General features: G+C 38.4%; 1 protein-coding gene across 4 annotated transcripts in view; it reads right to left on the reverse strand.

The window, feature by feature from the left end:
- Nucleotides 1–23,624, reverse strand: part of PTPRG (protein tyrosine phosphatase receptor type G) — a 780,345-nt gene that overhangs the window by 100,038 nt on the left and 656,683 nt on the right. For 3 of the 4 annotated variants that reach the window (XM_039326607.1, XM_039326606.1, XM_039326609.1), the window contains 4 exons: nucleotides 15,819–16,003; nucleotides 10,797–10,905; nucleotides 8,415–8,464; nucleotides 4,368–5,271 (listed from right to left, as the gene is read on the reverse strand). In XM_039326607.1, the coding sequence (XP_039182541.1) occupies nucleotides 4,368–5,271; nucleotides 8,415–8,464; nucleotides 10,797–10,905; nucleotides 15,819–16,003 (1,248 nt within the window). The remainder of the gene's footprint in view (nucleotides 1–4,367; nucleotides 5,272–8,414; nucleotides 8,465–10,796; nucleotides 10,906–15,818; nucleotides 16,004–23,624) is intronic. The other variant, XM_039326608.1, reaches the window with a different exon arrangement.

Genomic DNA, 23,624 nt, shown 5'->3' on the forward strand with positions numbered 1-23,624 from the left:
TTCTATCTCTATCTGGCTATACACACACACACCATAAACATGTATCTTGAAAGAAAAGCAGAGAGAAACTTAACAAGACATTTATATTGGTGGACATAGGTGACAATTGCTTTTCTAAAATCTGAAATATTTTAGCATGCATAGAAATATTATAACAAAGTATATATAAAAAAATACTGGAGAAATTGCTCCCAACATGGGTCCATCACTGACAAACTTATAAAAAAGCAGCCTGTTTTGGAGGGGATAAGGGCACAGTTGAAATATATTGTATATTGTTAGTTGTTATATGAGAAGAAATATAGGTAATAAAAATGGTCTCCAAGGGGGTGGGTGCACTGTAGTATTTGTATTTTTATACTGTTTTTTTATTTAGACTTATATGTATTGTTTGTATTATTTGTATTTGAATAAAATAAAAATATTTTTTTAAAAAAAGCAGCCTGTTGTAGAATGTTAAAAACAATGCATAAAATATATAGAAAAGCCTGCATATTTCTATTTCTCTGCATCCCAACAACTTTGCACAGTAATCAAAGCCTAGTTCTTTTAGTTTTCATTTTTTAAATAAAGGCAGTTCAGAAGCAAAAACATCCTGTATGGGTTTTTTTTTTTTGTAAAAATGCCCATGTTTTTTTAAAGGATGAGGAAACTGGAGTTTTGCTAAGGAATGCAAACACTTTTTGATGGCATATGTCACTGCTACATTAATTCAGTTTGCCTTTTGCTGGCTTGGAATTCATCCCAGGAAGAGAACAGAGGAGAATGAACATACGTATGTATGTATGTATGTGTAGAGACACAAACACACACAGAGAAAAAGAGTTTATGCCTCAAGAACATTCTACCTAGCTTAACCACCAACACTGGCAACTATTTGTCAGCCAAGTAAAATTAGTAAACTTTTCGATGGCAATTAGATACCTAAGAAAGCTGGATTCAATAGTTTTCACCAACTTTGAATCTCTATGAAGATAATTATTGCATTAAAGATCCCCTAATATCATGAACCAAGATCAAAAAGAGATTAGCTAATCATGCTAACCTAACCACTCACAGAGTCAAATATAAATTTATTTTACATTATGGAATTTATTTGTTCCATAATGGCTCTTAGGAGAGCACCTGTTCACTGCAGAAAACTATAATGAAAATATTTCCTTGAATAAAATCTTCCCTCAATCGTATCTGGTTACCCCAAAACCAAGGGCAGTAAATAAGCTTAATTCAATGGGAATAAAGACAGCAAAAGGCATGAAATGAGAGATTACTAGGATCCAAAACACAGCCAAGTGGATCCATTTTTCCCAGAGATCCCTCTTCAAAGATGACATTGTGTCCTAATTAAAAAACAGTGAAATAGAAACAGATCAAGATCCAGTGGTTTCCGCTACAGCAGAAACCATTTAATTGAATCCTAGATATTTTAAAGTTAACACTACTCTATTACTGTAGTATTATACTGCAATATACCGGACAATTCTGTAATATGAAAGGAGGTAGTCAAATAAGCTAAAATAAGCTATTGTTTATTTAGTCACCGGTATGGCTCTCATTTCTCTGTACACCTTAGTATGTTTTTCCTGTTTCGACTGGCATTCCGTGTTCTCCTTTTGTAGTGTCATATTATGTATACACAGTCTGCCAGCAAAATCTGCTCTGATTCTTTTGTTTACCTACAGGCAAACTGACATCTACAAGCTGCACTGCAAAAATATTCAAGAATGACAAGAAATGATAACTTAATAAATCTTGCCACATATGGAAGAAGAGGGGGACCCCCTCCATGCACAGATGCTTAATTATCCTAATGAGGTTATCTTTAAAGTTTTTTTTGCATGGACTCCAGCTTATTTTAAATACCGCACTGTGGTATTTTAAATACTATGCTGACATCTGAGCAGACTAGACCCTAGACCAGGGGTAGTCAACCTTGGCTCTTTTATGATTCGTGGACTTCAATTCCCAGAATTCCTGAGCCAGCTTAGCTGGCTCAGGAATTCTGGGAGTTGAAGTCCATGAGTCATAAAAGAGCCAAGGTTGACTACCCCTGCCCTAGACATTCAATGTGAAAATCCATTGCTACCTGATGGACATACTGAAATCTAGATGATTGATGGTGGTAGGAAATATAACTTTTGCCATAGCAGATCTTAAAATTTAAAGATTTAGCAGTCTTCAAAAAACCCCAAAACCGTATTTAGTTCAGTGTTTAAGGCACCAGATAGAAGCCAGGAGACGGCGAATTCTAGTCCCGCCTTAGGCATGTAAGCCAGTTACTAGGAATTCAATAGGCATTTTACAGCATGCTCTGCTCTACACAATCAAAACTATGCAAACTCTTTCCTGGAATCATGTATTTACTAGCCATATCCACCTTTGACTTTTAATAATTAGCCAAGCATTCCAGTCAGATCGATCAAATTACTTGACCTTATCTGGAGTTAAAGGGATGTGGGTGTCTATGAGTAAGACTCAGAAGAAGGTGCCTATGTCATTTTCATACCCTATGTTTTTACAAGAACATTTGGTCTCCTTGATTTGCCCTTCTTCAAATCCATGAACGTCCTTCAAAATCTATTTTGAAAAGCAAAATTTCTTACAATTCATCACCCAAGAAGAATAACTCAAGTGTTGGACCCTTCCCAACACGGTTCCTTGTTTAGATGATTAGATAACTTTTATTGTCATTTTTTCCTGTGGGCACAATGGCACACATTAAAAATGAAATTCAGTTGCTTGCTCTTAAAGTGTACACATACATAACACACATTTAAAACATACTATATATAACATGTATATAGACCTACACCCTTACATATAAATAACATATAAATATTAATTACTATCCATCTTGAATACATAACGGAAGGAGAAAGCTTTAGAGCTCACAAGGTTCATACTGTACGGAACAAAACTGTGACTGAATTTGGATGTTTTGCTTCAGATACCACGAAGTCTCCTTCCAGAAGGTAAAAGAAAACAGATCGTGAAGAGGATATGAGTGTCCCACACAATCTTGCGACACTTATGTGCTATGTCCGGGTGGAAGGGAGGGAACTACCAATGATCTTTTCAGCCATCCTCACCACTCTCTGCACTAAATTCCTGTCTGAAGCAGTGAATGTTAAGAACTCATTTATTCTGCAGGATCCAATCTGGATCAGTCACTGGGACCAGAGGTTTAGTCTTCTGAGATTTTGGACTTGTGCTGGAGCCCATCTTCAGGGAACCTCTCTCTACTGGAATGTGTGCTCATTTATTCTATCATCTGTGAATGTGCCTGCCTCTTCCAATGTGGTAGTCCAATAGTCTTCCTATTTATTTGGAAGTTTTCCATCTTTTTAATTATAAGTTTTTCATTTATTCTAATCTAGCTATACTTCAACATTCTCTTTAAAACACACTCACAGTTTATCAGTCTAGTCCAATCTAGTCTAGTCTAATCTAGTCTAGTATAGTATAGTCTAATCTAATCTAGCTATACTTCAACATTCCCTTTAATACACACTCACAGTTTACAAGTCTACATGTCCATCTAATTGTAGGACAAAAATGGCAGAACCTTGGGGAGGAGTCAAAAGAGGAATCAGCCTAGAGTCTCTATGTAGCCACAAATGGACTATGTTTAACTCGTCTTGAATTCTGTTGACCCTTATCTAATGCCAAGATAATAATAACCATTAGTTGAGCTGTGCATAGGCAGGACTAGTAATAAATAAGTTTAATCAGAACTTCATGTGTGGTCCTGATCTTTCACGCTTGACAAATTTGAATTCTGTTATTCAAAGGATGGTCTTTACTCCTTTAGTAGTGTCTGATTTTTGGGGGGACAACTGTACTATTGTTCAATTTTAACTATTATTATTGTTCTTTTAATGGCAATATGTTATGTATTGTTTTTCTAAAAGCTTAAGATTATTATTTTGCAGTAAGAGAAATTACTAAAATGAGGGCTGTTTTGTGGAAAAAAAATGTATTCTACAGAAATAAGACCATATTCATGACACAATACATTCACGTGCAAACCGGTAATGAGGAAAACTACATAAATAACTTATCAGGAGAAACTGAAGAAAAATACCAAGCATCAGAGATTTCTGACCAGCAAATAAATATGTGCAACCTTTATTATTATTACTCTTTATCTTGATCAATTGATATATGAAATAGAAATGAACTGTTTGGACTACATACGGAAATTAGCTTCTATTACAAAATATGTACAGACTATCTATATTTCTAATTAGTGTAATTAAAATATGAATCCCCGAATTGGTAACAGTTGAAAAACATTGGTGTTAATTTTGTTAATTGTGTTTTAATGATTGAAAAAAATCCAACCCACTTCCACAAAAACAACTCACCTGGATGAATGGTAATAAATCTATTATCTTTTGGTAAAGATGTTGATGCTGTTTCTGGTCTTCTTGGAATCTCACCAGTATATTGTTCATTTATGAATAGTGTCGGCACTTGGGTGGAACTGACTTTATTGAATTCAGTGTCTATTCCTGTAACTCCTTCTCCTCTTTCAGGAGTCCTACCTGTTGGTACAATATTTTGGCTTTGCTCATGATCAGATATAGTTTCATTTCCTCCCTCCTCCATAGTTCTGTTGGGAGAAAGAGTGGTGTTTGTAGCTTCACTATTATCTTGTGTTTCAGCAGCTTCGGTCACACCACTTTTTTCTTTTTTCTCAGAATCCTTTTCTCTCTCTTCCTCATGCTCTCTTTCGCCATCCTCGCTTTCACTTTTTTCATCTTTCTCTCCATCCTCAGCTCCTTCATTGTCTTTTGTGAGAGCAGAATCACTGTCTGGTGCTGGAGAAGACAATGCCTCGGTGGTAGCCACCACTGGCCTGGCCGACTGTTTATTAGTTGAGGCAGAGGTCGGGAGCCGGGTTGGCCAGACCGTACTAGGGAAAGAAGAAATACCACTGCTACTAAATCCTAGACCGGCCAGTAAGGTGCTAGTGACCACGGAAGCCACTGTAGCCTGACTCCCACTAGAGGAAGGCCCCATCCCCGTTGCCATGGAGACAAAAGAAAAGGGGAGGCCTGAGGAAGTCCAAGTAGAAGAACCAGAACTGATGGGAGCCATGTCGGCTGAAGGTGCTGGAGAAGCTGTCGGCTTGAAGAAATCACGAGGGGGAACAAGAGAAGAAAACACAGCAGAAAGAGCATCAGTAGAGGTACCTGACATGCTACCTCGGCTCTTTTTTCCTTTTGTTCTCTTTTTCTTTCCAACCACTCCATTCTGCCCATTATTCTGTTTAAATAAGACAAGTATATTTCAACCGTTATAGTTAAAGCTAGCTGGCAGCAAAGACAAAATTTACAAGACAAACAACACAAGAAGACATAAAACTGCTTATTATGTTTGAAAGAGGCCCTTCTGCTGTCCAATTACAGATACAATTACTTTAATCTAGAAGATTAATAACACCATCCAAAGCATATTTACTTAAATTGAAGACCCACTACAGTCACTGGTTGACCTCTAGGGAAATGAAGCCAGAATTGCAGTCTAAATAAGTCAAAAGAATGTATTTAAGGGAGTCTGTCATTCTTCTACATCAACAATGCAGCTAGCATCCAATCACTTAAGGAAAACATGCTTACATTTTCCTTATAGAAAACAATTAGGTATATGGGACCTAAGAACACCATTTTAGACTGATTGTACATGAATATCTTTTGCCAAATCTGAACAACTTTTAAACTACATAATGTTGCATTATTTTCTGTTATTATTATTTGTGTTCCATTTTGTAAAATATGTTTATAAAGTATGTGTGGGATGGATCAATTGTATTTTTTCTCTTTTTCCCAAGCATTTTTAAGATACAGTAATAATGCCTTCTTAAAAGGTATGCAGTTTATAATATTAATAGCAAGAGTTTTCTTCATATTGCCTTGGATCTTCACTGACAATGCTGAAGTATTTTGGTGTATCGTAGCTTTTGGTGTGTATTTTGGTGTGCACATAGCTTCCAATTAAAGAGGAGTCAAATTATCTATAGGAAGTTTAGGCAGCTCCAAAATAGGAAATGGGTTATACTATCAAATTAAGATTGCGGCAGCATGTTCTCTATTATTATTTTTATGTAATATACTGCAATTCACTGAAAAACCTTGACTTTTCAAAAGAATGGCATGTAGACAGGATTTTAAAGAAATAATAGAGAAGGGGGAGGGAAAATATTAAAGTTAACTTTGTTATCATCAAAATCATTAACATGAACTAGAACAGATCTCCAAATCTATTTCACTCAACAATCTATACTGCTATAACTTTATATATACCACAAAGAAATTATTTATATATGTTGGGGCAGCAGAACTCCGGACTGAAAATTCTCTATTGTTTAAGATGGGGCCTAGACTGGCTGGAAACTCTGACTACTGTGGCCCATTACAGTTAGTTCTCAACTTATGACCATTCATTTAGTGATCATTTGAAGTTACAGTGGCTCTTAAAAAAAGTGACTTATGACCAGTCTTCATCCTTACGACCTTGCATTTTCATTGTGCTCAGGTGAGTACAATCCTGGTGCTTGGCAACTAGCTCACACTTAACAACAGTTGCATTGTCCTGCAGTCATGGGATCATCAACTGGTCAGCTTCTAAAAGTAAAATCAATAGGGAAGCTGGTAGGGAAGGTTGCATGTCACAGTCATGGTTAATGACCACATTGATTCACTTAATGACCATGACAGATATATCATAAAATTGAGTGCAGTCACATGATGCCTCATTTAATGGTAAATTTCTTGCTCCCAATTGTGGTCATAAGCTGAGGACCACCTGTACATTTGGATAGTATCAAACAGGGGAAGTGTGTCCTACAACACCGCCTTGCAGAGTGTTACCTATTCATTATGCCAGCATGAAATATGGCCTTGGCTGTGAGTTGCATACATTTACAGCATCAATATTGGCAGTTTGGGATGAATTTAAATAAGAATAAACCTTAATGTTATTTAAATTAATCTTACAGGAATTCCAGTGTCCCTAATCATGGCATAAACATGGCTTAATGAGAAACGATCCACTTTTTCACAATACTTTGCCCATCTTAATTGAATTTATAAAACAGTAATTAAATGAGGCTATGTAATCCATGGTAAGTACCTTGAAAGCATGCCATCACCATTATATTCCAAAATAGATAGCTAAGTAACGACCTTGTAGGAATATCAAAACTAGATCACTGCTAGAGATGTTCAAGTTAATCTTTACACAAATTAAGATGTATGTTAATGACTAGATTTGCTCAATCTATTGGTACAGAATGGATAGTCATAAATAACTAACATGATAAAAGCCAAATAGCAACTAGGAGGATCAATCAGATGAGCAATTTAGACTGGAATGATATGGAATGACATGCTTTAAACTTAAATGTGATAACCTCTGAGATATAAATATACACATACACATATACACACATACATATTCTCCAGAGGTTCCTGTTATTGTGTTATTGTCTTCTATCAAGCTTAATCCTACTCTCTTGAAACATAGAAGATAAATTGAATATATAATGCGAAATATGAAGAAACTTCTCGATGATCTCTTATTGCTAGGGTGCAATTCCCAGCTAGCAAAGGCAGTGATATGGGGAACTGTATCCTCAACATATCTGGAGGGCATGAGACTGGACAAGATAGATCAAACATTTCTGTCACAAACGCTCAGCATAATTTTGGGTTCTTAATAGAATGGAACAAAATTAGCCACCAAATTGTCTCCCTGCTAATTTAGTCCACCGAGAGTTACCTGAACATAGTGCAATGTTCTTCGGGGAAAACTTTGGCTTACAGAAACTATTTTTATAAAACATTAATAAAATAGAACAGAATAGAATAGAATAGAACAGAATAGAAGTGGAAGGCACCTTGGAGGTCTTCTAGTCCAGCCCCCTGCTCAAGCAGGAGAACCTATACCATTTCAGACAAGTGACTGTTTAATCTCTTCTTAAAAACCTCCAGTGATGGAGCGCCCACGATTTCTGAAGGCAACCTGTCCCACTGGTTAATTGTCCTCACTGTTAGGAGTTTCTCCTTAATTCCAGGTTGCTTCTCTCTTTGATCTTGTCCTGCCCTCTGGTGCTTTGGAGAATAATTTGACCCCCTTTTCTTTGTGACAGCCCCTCAAATACTGGACTACAGTTATAATGTCACCCCTATTTAATACTCAGAGTACAATGATTTCAAGATGTGTGATCTTGCAATCCTAATCCTAAACAACCAGTGTTGAAAATAGCTCAGAACACCCAATCAAAAAATTTGGAATCACAATTCCAATCAGGCCACAATTTTATGAGATATTTGTTACGCTATGCTGCCACCTGCTGGAGAAGATGTTATAAATGCTTTACAATCATTTTAGTGAATCATCTCACTTACCACTCCTGTTTTTACTATTCTGGTCCCCTCAAATATTCGAGTTGTGTTATCTGGAGGAAGGAAGGGAGGGAGGCAGGAAAGGAGGGAGGGAGGGAAAGAGAAAAGAAGGTTTGATTATAAAACCATAAAGTATTTGCCAAACATTAATGTAGAATCTATAACAAAAAAATACTTTAAAATCAAGAGAAGAGAGTGTATTTGTAGCTCATGGTTGAACTGTGAGATCCTTGATGCTCTCAGAGCTTTAAAAATCCCATTGAGACTGTTAAATATTAGAACTACTCATACTGAAGAATAACAGTAGCAGTACAAATAAATGATTCTTAACTGATCTGTGAAGTTTTTTTTTAAGTTTGCTTTTCCCATACTTATATTTCTAAAACTTATAAATCCATATAACTGGATTTTTATCCTCAATTAAAACACCTTCCTGTTATTTCTAACCTCCTTTATTTCTCTACCAATCTATAATTTCCAGAGTAAGCTTTCCCAACCTCTAAATATATTTGGAATTTAGGAAGCTGCAGTCCCACAGATCAAGAGGCCGTAGATTGCGGAAATCGGCTTTAAAAATAAACAGGCGCCTTGCTATTTAAATCTGAGTGCCAATTAACTATACAAAACACACAGTGAGACAATTTTAGATAAGTGCCATGAAAGCAATCTTAATGAATTTGGTACTGTGCTCCTTGTTAAACTAAGCAGGCTGTAAAACCGGATAGGAGACACTACATTTTGATGCTCACAATATAATGAACAGTTCACTACATCTAAAGGTTTCCATATATATAAAATAAAATTATAAGCCACAATTTATAAATTCTAAAACCTTAAACAAAAATATATTATAGCTGTGCTTTTTTACATAAACAGGATTAAATAAATTAATCAATGGACTATTGGGGAGCAACAGAAATTACAGGCATTAGGTAACTAGAAGATGTTGTTAGAGACTCAGATTGGTCTTCAAACTACTGTTTCTTAAAATTGAGCAACTGACCTTGATCATCCTGACTTTGGAGCTTCAATGCGAGCAGTATCATAAACACCCATGAAATCAAAACATTATCCTTCCTGATTTAAATACTTTAATACTCAATGAAAGTAGTTATGCTATGCATAGATTACTGCCAGTCCCATTAAAAATGGGGCTGGAGAATCTGTTGTGGTGCATTTTTAACATGATAGAAAATCCAAAATAAAGAACAAGAATTGATGTAATTCTGTACCAAAGGAATCCTCCTTTCCTCTTCCAAGCTAATATTTCCCTGTTTTTCAGCATGACAGGCCCATTTATTTCAAACCAATTACACTACTTAGATAGACTTGGGATGTGACAAAAACCCATCAAGCTATTCATGTCCTCGATAAAAGAACAGTTGGAACATCAATTCTGCTGTCTGCTTCACTCAGTCACATATGAAAAAAAAATCAGAATTTATTTATTTGTTACGTTCACCTTTTCTCTGTGAGATACCTTTCCCCTTACAGTATATTCATACAATAACATGCCGAGGTGAATTGGCCTGAGAGATAATGAGTATACCAAAATCACGTAGAGTTCTTTCTATCTGTGGGAATTTGAACCTTGCTTCTTTTGGGAGTTGCTGAATGAAATCCAAAAACCTCTGTGCACACCAAGGTATTTCAATGTATACATGGAATCTTCTGTGATTTTTGTTTTTCAACTTCCTACCGTTAAGAAAATCCTTGCCTTCCAGGAGCACCTTTTCAAGATGGTTACCTATCCTGCTATAAATCTCCTGGGAAATTAGAAGCTCGCTGCTTCCTGGATCTGACACTGGGCTTGTTAGAATTCACGTAGCATCTACTCTATCATGAATCCTCAGTGACATTGAGCTATAAAAAGGCTAATATAGCTAAAGGTATTTAACTTAATGGTAGTATTGTAGTTAAGCAAGATCACATACAGGATGCAAATACAGCTTAGGGAAAGTAGAGCAAGGGATTCCTCCCCACTGAGATGATCCTCAAGCACAGAGATAATTTAATGTAAAAATACATCTTTACTCAGGCCACTGAACCACAGGAAGCGATGGCTGCAAGTGCACACTGACTCCAAACTCTCAGTGTACGTGGATAGCCAACAATGATGATTACTGCTCACTTCTGTTTCACTAGCAATAAGACTCCAAGCTTGGAAGGAAATTCGGTATCTTGTGAGCTCATGATACTATAACTTAAATAAGCAAAGTTTTCTCCCTTAAGCTATGTTTCTACTTCCCTTGAGTAGATGTAAGCACAGTTGGAGGTAAGCACAGATCCTAAATCCTACAGCTGCTTGCAAACTTATTCTTTCCCTATATACTTTTGTCGGCTGAGAGAACGTTACAGGGGTATAGGAATTTTGGATGGTGTTACCTTGAAAGAGCATTGTCTGGCTAAAATCACTGCGCATGTCATTTCGGCAAACTGCTTGAACTCTGAACAGATAAAGGATGTCAGGTGAGACATGGCTAATGATGGCTTTCTGTTTAAAAAAAATAGATGTTATTCAGTTTTATCCCTCCCAACAGGATGCTGAATGATCAGTCTGTAAAACATAAAAAAATACTTGAATACATTTTATGGAAATGGTAAGTTTATTTGACTAGAGAAAAAGTCCACAGTAAAGAAACGGTGCCAAAGGATAGAGAAATCAATGCAATGTCACACTTTGGACAGGAAGAAGGATTACCCTTTCTGTAAAATAAACAAACAACCCCCAATGAAATTGGAAACAAAATGATTTGAATAATGATTCGAGCCAAGTTAGCCAAATTTCTTAATATTATTAGGGCATCTGCTCAAGAAAGAAGAGGCAGCAGTGAACACCTGTCCCCATATACAGTGGCTTAATTGGGTCTGGGAGGCACAATGAGTACTAAAAACGATGAGGACCAAACAAACCACGTGATTTAACACAGGACCCTTTGTTTTGGCCGGAAAGGGTAGCGAGTCACAAGGTAGCCGACACCAACAAGTTCTAGCCTACATGTCGAATACCAAACAAACAATGATTACCGGGACAAAATTTTCACATCAAACTGCACTGAGTACCAAATTCGACGCATTTTAAAGCAGTCGAGTACTGAAGTATGACTACATGTTCCTACATTAGGAATCTAAATACCGACTAAGTCATTATGGGAAGATATTAGAGATGTACAGTATTTAGTTGTTAGCATGACCTGAAGCTGGCAAAAATACCATGGATCTGGCATGGCCAGCTTCAATATGCCTATAGGCACTTTTTTTTTTTTTCTTTTGAAGAATTCATACTTTCTCTTGGATTTGCAAAGCTGCATGTTCTTAGGAAAAACTGCATTTGAAACCAAGAAGCATTACAGAGATGGTGACAGGGTGCACCTGCCCTGTCACTCCTTCCTGAATGCTTGTTGAACTCAAGCTGTTATTTTCTTAAATCTTTGTAGATACTGGGCAAAAAAAAAAAAAAAAGGAAAAGAAAAAATATGACTCTAATAGGGAAGATGATGATGATGATAATAATAATAATGATGATGATGGAAGGTACCTTGGAGGTCATCTAGTCCAACCCCCTGCTCAGGCAGGAAACCCTATACCAGTGGTGGCAAACCTATGGCAGAGGCGGCACTCGGAGCCCTCTCTGTGGGCACACGTGCTGTTGCCCCAGCCTCGCCTCCCCCTGTGACCCCCCCGAGAGTGGCCCACATGGAGCAGCATAGCCAAGGACATAGCAGCCAGGCAGCATAGGCAAGACTCTGCCCTCATGCCCCATCCCGCACAGTTGATGCTGCGGGATGTGGGCAGAGGGCATGGCTGCCATGGTATTACTGGGCTGCCTGGATTATCTGCAGCGGGCCCTGGAGGAGGTGAGTGGCCCTGCAGGCAGGCAGGGTGGGGGACAGGGTGGGGGCGGAGCAGGGGCAAGGCCAGTTTTTGGGCACTCAGTCTCTAAAAGGTTCGCCATCACTGCCCTATACCATTTCAGACAAATTGCTGCCCAGTCTCTTCTTAAAAACTTCCAGTGTTAGAGCATTCACAGCTTCTGGAGGCAGGTTGTTCCACTGATTAATTGTTCTGACTGTCAGGAAGTTTCTCCTTAGTTCTAGGTTGCTTCTCTATGTCCACGCCATGCCTACTTTAGATCTGAGTACTGGACACATTGTAGGAGACATTGATGTGGCATCAAATTCCAAATTTCTCTTCCCAACCAGAAATTGCTGAACCACCATTTTTACCAGCCTTAGTCAGAATTATCTAGGGTGAATGATGGAGTTCTAATTTAGTTGCATCTGAAAGGCCCCCAGTATTTCCTTGTAGAGTACTACAGGCACAAAAGTGGGCTTACAAATGTTTGAGGAAATTCAACTGATACTGCTGTTTGAAAAAAAAGGGGTATATGGAAGATTGATCTGGATTTATCTCTCTTTGCCATGAGGACCGATTAGATTTATAATGATTTATTTATATTTGCCTTCATTCATGATTAATTTATACTCTCCTTTTCATTCATGAGCGTACATGATGCCATCTCCTCTATTTTATTCCAATCACAACCACAACAATTGTGAGGTGGGTTATGCTGTGAGTAACAGGACCAACGTCGCCAGTAGGTTGCATGGTTGGGGGAACCGGATCCTGCGTCTCCTTCCTTCTAGTCTAACATTTTGACTACTACACAATACTGGCTCTCTGTATCATTTAATGCAAAGTATCAAAATACTTTTCTAATACAGTGTATGACTGTGATTCAGAAGCTAGTACAAGAAAAATCTGAAAAGATGCAGAATTTCAAATTGATGTCAAGTTTATTAGATCCTAGTCTGGGCTATTATGGTTATTTCAGCCAAGCAATAATTCTACCTGGTCCCTTAGGCTTCCAGAACAAGTCACCAGGACATCAAAAAGTTGACACATGGATCATGACATCATCTCACAATTGATGTAGTTATATATACTCGGGTTCTAACATCTGTCACAGATCTGTTTAGCTGTCTCAGTTGTGTAATGATGTCACAATGATGACATAATGCACAGGCCGTTTTTCATTTCCTTCCTGCTAAACCTTGTAACTGATTCTACAGGCTTTCTCTGAATCTTCTGATAACTGAACTGGACAAAGGAAACGCGAAAGGAAATTCTTCCTTTTAAACTGTTATTTGCAAAAAGAATTTAGGGTCCTTTTACAAGTTCCTTAAATTCATATGCAAAAAAAAAAAAAATGGCTGGCCAAAAGAAACAATTATTTAGTTTTTGTGGGAAGAAAAAGTTCTAATGCATACACCACAAAGGAACTCGCCTTTGGACTTTATAGTTCTCTGACTAGGGTAATTCAGCAAAAATGCCTCAGCATGGATTTAAGGAGTGTATTTTAGATAACGTACTTAATTGTACATTACCATGAGAAATACAAGCTGTTTGAAAAAAATGCGTATTTCAATGCAAAATGTATGACGGTTAAAAGAAACTGAAATTAATGCAGAAGTGGGATAAAAGAGATGTGCAAGTGGATGAATTAGAACAGTGGTGGCGAACCTATGGCATGGGTGCCAGAGGCAGCACTCAGAGCCCCTTCTGTGGACACACATGCCGTTGCCCCACCTCGCCTCCCCCCGTGACCCCCTCCTCTCCAGCAGCCCCCTGAAGGAGAGTCACCCCTGAGCATGGCCTATGTGGAGCAGCGCAGCCAAGGACATGGCAGCCAGGCAGCGTAGACGAGACTCTGCTCTCATGCCCCATCCCGCACAATTGATGTAGTGGGGCGCAGGCAGAGGGTGTGGCCGCCATGGCACTGCTGGGCTGTCTGGGTGATCTGTGGCAGGCCCTGGAGGTGGTAAGTGGCCCTCCAGGCAGGCAAGGCGGGGGATTGGGGGGTGAAGTGGGGTGGGGCAGGGGGTGGAATGGGGATGGGGCCAGGTTTTGAGCACTCAATCTCTAAAAGGTTCGCCATCACTGAACTAGAATGAACACATGTTACGTCAGGAATAAGACTGACCTGCCTACCCAGCTTGGGAGACTGGTCTTGCCACTCTCTCATAGCCTGATTGCCCACAGAGGGTGAGAATGTTTACATCTTACTTTTTATTTTCTTTCCATGACTGTGGGAGTAATCTTTGGGGGATAACATACAGGAGATACAGGAAAGAAAATATGCATCGTGTAAACAGCTGAAACAGCCAGTTAAAATAGAAACATCCATTTGGATTGGCCACAGACTGAATTTGGCTGGAAAGCCTGGCTTCTGAATGCCAATTAGTCTAGCGTTCCTAACAGCTAAGCAATCAATCCTGAAGGAACCCAAGGAATTGATAATGGGCCACAGGTACACCTTGGAAAATGTTCCTGCATTTGTGACTAAATAATTCTCGTGATTAATGTTCGCTGTCTTTATTATTCATTAAAGGGATAAAGAAGCATCTCTCTTGGGGGGGGGAAAGGATGACAAGTTTAAAATGATAAAGCCCTAACCGCTACATCTCCTTCTGCAAGATTGCTTCATGATTTCATGAAGCACTAGGTTTCTTTCCCCCCCCCCCAATAACAACTTCATGTGTGTGTGGAGGGGGGGGGGATTGAAAGTATAAATGAAAAATTGAGTAAAAAGTGCCTTAATCTAAGAAAGAATAAGAGACATATTATTCTAAAACTGAATGGCACCCAAGGAAGATGTATTTGCAAAGGAGAAAAGATAACTGTCATTAGGAATTTAACTCACTGTGGCTGCATTTTTATGTGCAGATACAACGACTGATTACATTATTTCAGAGGCTTTCTTTGATTAACAATAAACTGAGCCCTCGCAAAATGGAATGCGTCATTCTCCTTCTTTACACATTGAATTTTAAGGACTTTTGTAATTGTCGGGGAATTTTAAGGACTTTTGTAATTGTTGTTTGTCTCTGGATTGACATTCTAACCTACTTGTGCATTTCCATGACTTGTGCTGATGTTTTTTGTTAAATCTTAGCTGTTTCTTCATTACACCATCATATTCACCCTGTAAATAAGGTGAACTTGGAACGGGCCCAGGGTATTGCCAATAATTTGTAAGCTCACTAATAGTAGCTTCCCTTTAAGGAAATCTTCTCAAAGAGGCATTCCAGATTAAATGTAGGGAGAAAACATAGACTTTAATATAACCATCTAAACTGGATTCCTAAGGGGCAACTTCTTTCAACTTTCCTGATATACAGACTCTATGCTCTTCTAAACCATTCATAGAAAGAATGAGATTAAGGTGGTTTCTTATTATGAAATGGGTTCAGTTCTCAATGCCATCCATGTTGTTAATGGAACTCAATGCAAATTTGAAAAACCAGTTTAAGCCCCTAGACGTTTTATATCCATAATTTTAACTGAGGACAGAGAAAGTGAGGTTATCTTAACACTAATGGCAATGTCAGATGGCTGTAGCTTTACCAGGTCCTTGTCACTGTCCTTAGTGAACGTCTTCTCCTTTTCATCTTCGTTTTTACTCCAACTATAGGAAATCATATAGTTCATAATGGGTGGGTGATAGATAATCTCTGGTTGATTCCAGGTCACCAGCAAGGCTGTTCGGTTAACGAGTTTCACTTTCATATTGACAGGAGGGGTGCTGCAAACTAGACAAAAGGAGAAAAAGAAACATGATATGCTGGTAGGATATGAGATGTGACAAGTTACCAGAGAATTGTATAAAAAAATAATTTGAATCAGACTTGATCTTGAATTGTATCCAGCTGAGTATGTACATACATACACTTATTGTGACATAATGACAATATAAACTTGTAAACATCTAAATCTAGAATTTCAGTCATGCAATTTCTAGGATGCTTGTATCTCTATTGCCTCATGAATTACCAAAGAGGAATTTGAAGAGAGTTGCTTAAAGAGGAGCGTAAGCTCCTCTGACCGTGCTTTTGTTTTTGAAATAAAGAGAAAATATAATTAATAGAGATCCAGTCAGTGGTGGGATTCAGCCAGTTCGCACCAGTTCGACAGAACCAGCAGCTAATTTTTTGTTGCCCAGGCCCAAAATGGACTTCCAGAAGCAGCATCCACACAGAGAACTGGTTGTTCACATATTTGAATCCCTCCACTGGATCCAGTGGACTAGGCATAAATAAAATAACCAGAATAACCAGAATCACAAAGATGGCATAATTGCCTTACATTCTTTTAACAAAATGCATTTACAGCAACATTATCAACCCTGCAATGTCTGTTAGCAAAAGTACTATGAATATTGCTTGACTGAGTATATTTTCAAAATGAAACGCTCCTTTTGATCTCTTAAATTTGGTTATCAATTTGTGTGTCGGGCAAGGAATCTAGATGCACATTTCCCTTTCTCAGATTTAACAACAACTTGCCTAACAATTGAATCTGAAAGGCACATATTGCTCTGTCTGTCTGTCTGCCTCTATCCGTCTGTCTGTCTGTCTATCTATCTATCCGTCTTTAATTCATTCAAATTCTACAGTTGCCCATCTCAAGCAAGTGATTCTGAGCAGCAAACAATCGTAAAACTGTTATAGTACAATACAAATTATATATATATATATATATATATATATATATATATATATATATATATATAGCAAGAAAAAAAACTCATTCTAGATTACAAGTGTAGCCAGGAAGCAGGCCCTTCACACCTAGGCCTTCAAAGTTCTACAGAAAGCCAGCAGGGCTGGGGTAATCCTCAACTCTGAGAGGAGAATACCTCAGAGGGCAGGGTCTATAGCAGAGAAGGCACGTTTTTTAGTTCCTGCCAGTTGACATTTCCTCTGGATCCTAAAAGTCATAACTGAAAAATGATTGTCCGTGCATCTAACCTGCAGTATCCCACAACTATGGATTCCTCTATGTAATAGTGAGGCTAATCCACACTTGAGTCACTGCAAAAATAATACTATGACAGGTTCCCCCCCCCCGGGACTAATTTCCCAGAAATCCTTTGCACTTATTGATAGGGTATTCTGCTAGTGCAATAGGTGTGAAGCAGTTTGTGGAAGTCTATATTTTATAAATATATTTTATAAATGTGGGAGTATAGATCATCATATGAGATTTTCAGCTGAGGAAGAATCACTGCAACCACAGCAAATTATTTCTAATATTAAGGAATGGCCAGAATGGAGATCATAACTCAACAATGATAAATTGATGAGGAAAACTCAAGTGTAAATATATACAGTACCAGTGCTAAGGGGAAGTCAGGTGAAAGGATATGCCGTGTTTGTGAAACCAACTGCTGAATCTCTGAATCATACAGGCTGACAGAAATAAATATACCTTTATGATGAACACTAGATGGCACTAATAGGCTACTGATAAAAATCACATCCCCCCCCCCCCCCAGTTATTTTAAGACAGGAATCCATGATTCAGGACAGGCTTTCAGATGTTCTTGAAAAATTCTTAACTCGTTGTCCCTGAGAATATCAGATAATGAGGATCCCCTTGGCCACATCCCCAGGGTCAATAGGTTATAACAGGGGTGTCCAATCTTGGCAACTTTAAAACTTACTGGACTTCAAGCATAGCTGGTTATGGCATTCTGGGAGTTGAAGTCCACAAGTCTTAAAGTTGTGTACACTGTCATTTTTATGTACACTTGTCATTTTTATCATTCAAAACCCTTCTCCAGCATTGCTGCAGTGATCCTTTGGTTGGCCATCAGGATTCATATCACTCATAACTACAGCTACACATCATGAGCTAGTGTGGAGGGAGGAGTAGCTATATTAGTAATCGTAGTTCACCTTTGAGGCTCAAGAAATATTTTTCTTTGAAAAGTTTATGATCCTTTAGGAAAAACGGTTGGGGCCTTAGACTGATTTTGGTGGAGTTATCCAAAAGTTAAGAGTAGTGTTGACCTGAATTCTCCCACCTCTCTTTCAAAAAATAGAACAGAATAACAGAGTTGGATGGAATCCTTGAGATCTTCTAGCCCAACCCCTATACCATTTCAGACAAACGGTTAACCAATCTCTTCTTAAAAACTTCCAGTGTTGGAGCATTCACAACTTCTGGAGGCAGGATGTTCCATTGATTAATTGTTCTAACTGTCAAGAAGTTTCTCCTTAGTTCTACATTCTTCTCTCTTTGATTAGTTTCCATCTGTTGCTTCTTGTCCTGCCCTCAGGTACTTTGGAGAATAGCTTGATTCCCTCTTCTTTGTGGCAACCCCTGAGATATTGGAACACTGCTATCATGTCACCCCTAGTCCTTCTTTTCATTAAACTAGACATGCCCAATTCCAGCAACCATTCCTTATATGTTTTAGCCTCCAGTCCCCTGATCATCTTTGTTGCTCTTCTCTGCACTCTTTCTAGAATCTCAACATCTTTTTTACATCGTGGTGACCAAAACTGGATGCAGTATTCCAAGTGTGGCCTTACCAAGGCATTGTAAAGTGATGTTAACATTTCATATGATCTTGATTCTATCCCTTGGTTAATGCAGCCTAGGACTGTGTTGGCTTTTTTGGTGACTGCTGCACGCTGCAGGCTCATATTTAAGTGATTGTCCACTAGGGCCCCGAGATCCCTCTCACGGTTACTATACTGAGTGAGCTACCACCTATACTGTATATGTGCATTTGGTTTTTCTTTGCATGTCTTTCTCTACACTTTCCATATTCTATACTATTCTATGTAATATATCTGAAGAGACCGATGTCCATGAAATATGCCTGAGAACCATAACTTCCTTACATTAATTTAAGAAGAAGAGAATGGAAAGCTTTATTGAAAGAACTGAATGAAACATTTTAATTATGCAGTGGTTACGTGCTGACAGTCTATAAGAGAGAGTCTGTGAACCCACAATAATGGTGAGAAGCATGTGACTTTACGACCTCCTCCAGCTTGTAAAACCATTACTGCGCATTACATCTGGAAATCACATTCAATAGCTGTTAATTTACATACTCAAATTAGGAAGTTTCATTCATTTTTTCCCTTGTACAAAATAGGAACTTCCCAAAAATGAGGGGGCTGGTGAAAGAATCTGAAAAATAAAGTCAAGGGTTTAAATTTCTTCACAGTATCTTCACATGGTCCCTCAATTTTTGAGATTCATCAGGAATATATTGTACAGTATCAGAATGGGCCAACCAAATCTAGGAAGAGGCCAGCATGCCTCCCCCCCACTTTCAGTAGTAGTAGCTGGGAAGCTGTAAAAGTTATGAAGGCTTCCTGCAGGAAATGAGAAGACTGTCCTAATGAGGAGAATAAAACAAGAACAAAAGTCTTGGCAGAAATATTGTGCAGATGGTAATAAGACACGTAGAAAAAGAACCTAAGTCAAAAAAAAAACCATTAAGGAAAACAATCAGAAGCTTTCAAACATAAGTTCAAAACAGAACAGAACCCCATCCAAGAAATAGCCATAGAGGGTGGCTGGGCCGCTAGATAACAAAGAATGAAAGGGATGCTGAAAGAAGACAAGAAGGCTACCATGAAGGATGTTGGATTGGCAACTGCCTTTCCTGCAGACAAAAGCAACAGATAGCCAACCCAGTCTTGAAATTGGAACAGGGTAACAGAATTTTTCCTTTCACTGAGTGGTAATTGGTTTAAAAAGCTCAAAGAATCAAAACAGAGGGGCAATATTCTCAGAGAAAGGAAGGAAACAAGAAGTAGAGTTTCTCAAAAATCTGTGTCCATAAATGATCGTAATATACAGTAGAGACTAAGACTGAGCTGGCCAAATCTGCAGATGACATCATAGTATACAGGGTGGTGAAAAACGAGATGTGAAGCGTTCCAGACGGATCTCTTAAATTAGATGAATATTCATCTCAACGGCATACGCAGTTCAATTTAAGTAAGTGTAAAATGATTTCATTGGGGGAAAATATCTTAACTTCACATATATACATGGGGACTGAGTTTATCTATAATCATTTGAGAAAAAAATCTTGGTGAAACTGTAGATAGCTTATTGAAGTTGTAGAATCTGTGGGTGATGGCCGTGAAGACAAGGAAAAAGGAACTGTCATCAGTGGAATGCCTTTAAATAAACTGTTAGTAAATCTGTATTGGAGATATTTGAAAAAGGAAACAGTAGAAACAGTGACAAAGAGGGCATCAAAAGAAAAAGAAGGCCGAAATATCTACTTTAAAAGAATATCTGACATCCTTTTGCACAGAGAAAAAACAACTGAAGGAAGATATGATCAAGGTGAATGAATCATGCTCAGTATGGAGTAAGTCAGTAGTCCCCATTCTTTCCAGCTTGGTTACCTGGCGTGGGGGAGTGGCAGGTGTACACACACACACAGCTTCATTTGTGTGAGCGGCAGGTGCAGGTGACCTTCACTCACATGAATGGTGCCCACCGCTTGCACAAAGTTCCATTCTCATGAGCGAAGGGTGCTTGCACTCATGCGCGAAGCTCCATTCGTGTAAGTAGAGCTTTGTACGTGAGTGCAAGGGCCCGCCAATCACATGGCCCAGTTTCAAACCGGCTGTGGGCCAATAGTGAGCTGCGGCCCAGGGATTGGGAATCTCTGGAGTCAGGTTCTTCCACAAAAAATACAATTGGAATAGCTTACTGGTCTAGCTTACTGGAAGGAGATTTACAACAGATAAAAGAAAGGACTTCTTGCTACAGCACATAATTAACTATTGGAATTCATTACCACACGATGGGATGACGAGTATTATTCTGGATGGCTTTAAAAGCAAGTTGGATAAATTCACGGAAGGTCTACTGGCAGGCATTTGTTAGCTGTGCTTTGAGGGAAGGCTATCTCCAAATATCAAATGCATGGCAACAATAGTAGGAGAGGAGGATCTCCTACAATGTTTGATTGGAAACATCCATAAGCATCTAGTTATCCACTGCGAGAAACAAAATGCTCTGTTTGGCTTGCCCAGACTAAATAGGGCTATTCCTATGTTCTTTTCTTTTTTTCTCTGAACCTCTCTTAATCCCGATTCAGTGTTAAAGTTAACTAACTCTGGATAACCAGAATCTAGACAGGTTTTGAGATTTCCACTTAATGAAAAACCAGGCATTATTTGAGACTTTGGTTCAACAATTCTTGATTAAACTGAGATGTTAAATACAAACAAGAAAGCAACTTCAATCTTATCTGTATTATTCTCTACTCAGTTATTGGCTAAAATTATGCTATACTTCAATTGTTCTGAATACTATGCATTTTAGTGACAGGCCTGCAAGCAACACAAGCATTTAAAATGCTTAACAGATATTTTATGAATAACAGATATTTTCATATTAAATAATTACAATAATTATTCATAATACCACTTTCACCAATTGTTATGGCTACATCATTCTTTTTCTAATTTAATTTTCAAAATGAAAACAATTAGTAAACAGTATTTTTCTTGCCAGTGCTCAGAAGACATGGAATTAGAGATTGGTGCTCAGGGATTGTCTGCAGCAGAGGTGGTTCCGTTTATAAGCCTCCATTTTGCTTTTTTTTTTTCCAAGAGCTGTGAGAATCATCAATTCTCAGAATAAATGTATAATTTTATCTAATCTGTGGGCTGGACAATATAACAATGATAAGAATACAACCTGGCTCAAAAATCTTATTCAAAATATGTTGTTCATCACTGGTTCCTCATTAAGCTGGGAGAGGCAGGATGCTGCAGAGTTCAGTCCTGGATTTTACTCTCCTTCAGTATTTTTATGGTGACTTGGATGAAGAGGTGAGGGAACTACTTTTCAAATGGTGAAGTGAAAAAGATGCTACAGAATGTACAGTACCAATAGAAGAGAATTTTTGTAGCTCAGGGTTGAACTGTGGGGTCCTTGGTGCTCTCTGAGCTTGGTGGTTTTCTTGCAAATATTTCATTACCCAACTACCCCTCAGTACTAGATGGGGTTACCTAGTTGGGTAATGAAACATCTGCAGGAAAACAAGCATACCAAAGCTCAGAGCATACCAAAATCCACACAGAATGTATAATGCCCATGAGCAATGCCTTCAGCTATAGGTGTCATTTTCTAGGATCTCATCTCAGCTGCAAAGGGCAGCCAATAGGCATATGGCAGATATACCTTTTCTCTTCCAAATTCAAAGAACTGCACAGCCCTCTCATCAGATCTATTGATAGCACAAAATTTGATGGGGTAGCTAATAACTTATAAGTCAAAAATATCCCCAATTCTAATGGGTTGGCAAAATCAGCTATTAATGAATGAATGAAAATGCATAGAGAAAAATACAAAGTTTTTCATTGAGGAAATAAAAATCAAATGCACCTAAATTATATGCAGAATACTTGGCTTAATAATATTACTTAAAAAATGGTACCGGAATATTGCAGGATCCAATCTGATTTGGTCACTGGGACCAAAGGTTTAGTCTTCCAAGTTTTTGGGCTTGTCTTGAAGCCCATCCTCAGGGAACTTCTCTTTTTCCATGCCTGGTTGTGTGTGGCATGTTGTTTAGTTGTTATTTAGGGCAGGAGTCTTCAACCTTGGCAACCTTAAGACTTGTGGATTTCAACTCCCAGAATTCCTCAGCCAGCAAAGCTGGCTGAGGAATTCTGGGAGTTGAAGTCCACAATTCTTAAAGTTGCCAAGATCAAGGACCCCTGATTTAGGGTGTTAATGGCTGGTTATTAAGTTGTTAAACGTACTGGAATATTCTTTGACTGCAAAAGTTTGTGTGATGTGGCTAGGCACATGCAATTTTAAACGGCATCAACAGAAGTGTGGTTTCAAATAATAGAAACATGTTCATGTCATCCTTGACCAATGTTCATGTCATCCTTGACCAATGATGGCTTCATGACACATCCATGTAGTTTTCTTGGCAGCAATATATAAATGCTGTGCAATTGTCTTCTTCTGGGATATTTCTTTGCTCTAATCTGGCCTGCACCCTGATATTTCCTTGATGCCAACCCCCCCACCAAACTCGGCCAAGGCCTGCCAGACCCTTGACAGAGCACAGCTATAATCCTTGTGGTATACTAGGATGAATCTACTTTAATCAACATGAAGTGGAGACACTTTTCACATCTGCAGCAAATTAATTACAGAGCTTCTTTCTCTTGCCTTTCCTATTACCTTAAAGCATATTTAACCTTGTGTTTCTCAGCCTTGAGCTAAGCAACTTTGGGCTGTTGATAATCAACATGCCTTCCCTGAGAAATTCTACTGTGCCTACAATATCTTCCTTTTCTACCTGCTCTCCCTGTGCATATTTGGAAGGATCAGAAATCAACCTGGATCCAGAAACCAGAT

This window comes from Crotalus tigris, unplaced genomic scaffold (genome assembly GCF_016545835.1).
Source record: "Crotalus tigris isolate CLP2741 ecotype Arizona unplaced genomic scaffold, ASM1654583v1 scf7180000024342.5246164, whole genome shotgun sequence".
Taxonomy (NCBI): Eukaryota; Metazoa; Chordata; class Lepidosauria; order Squamata; family Viperidae; genus Crotalus; species Crotalus tigris.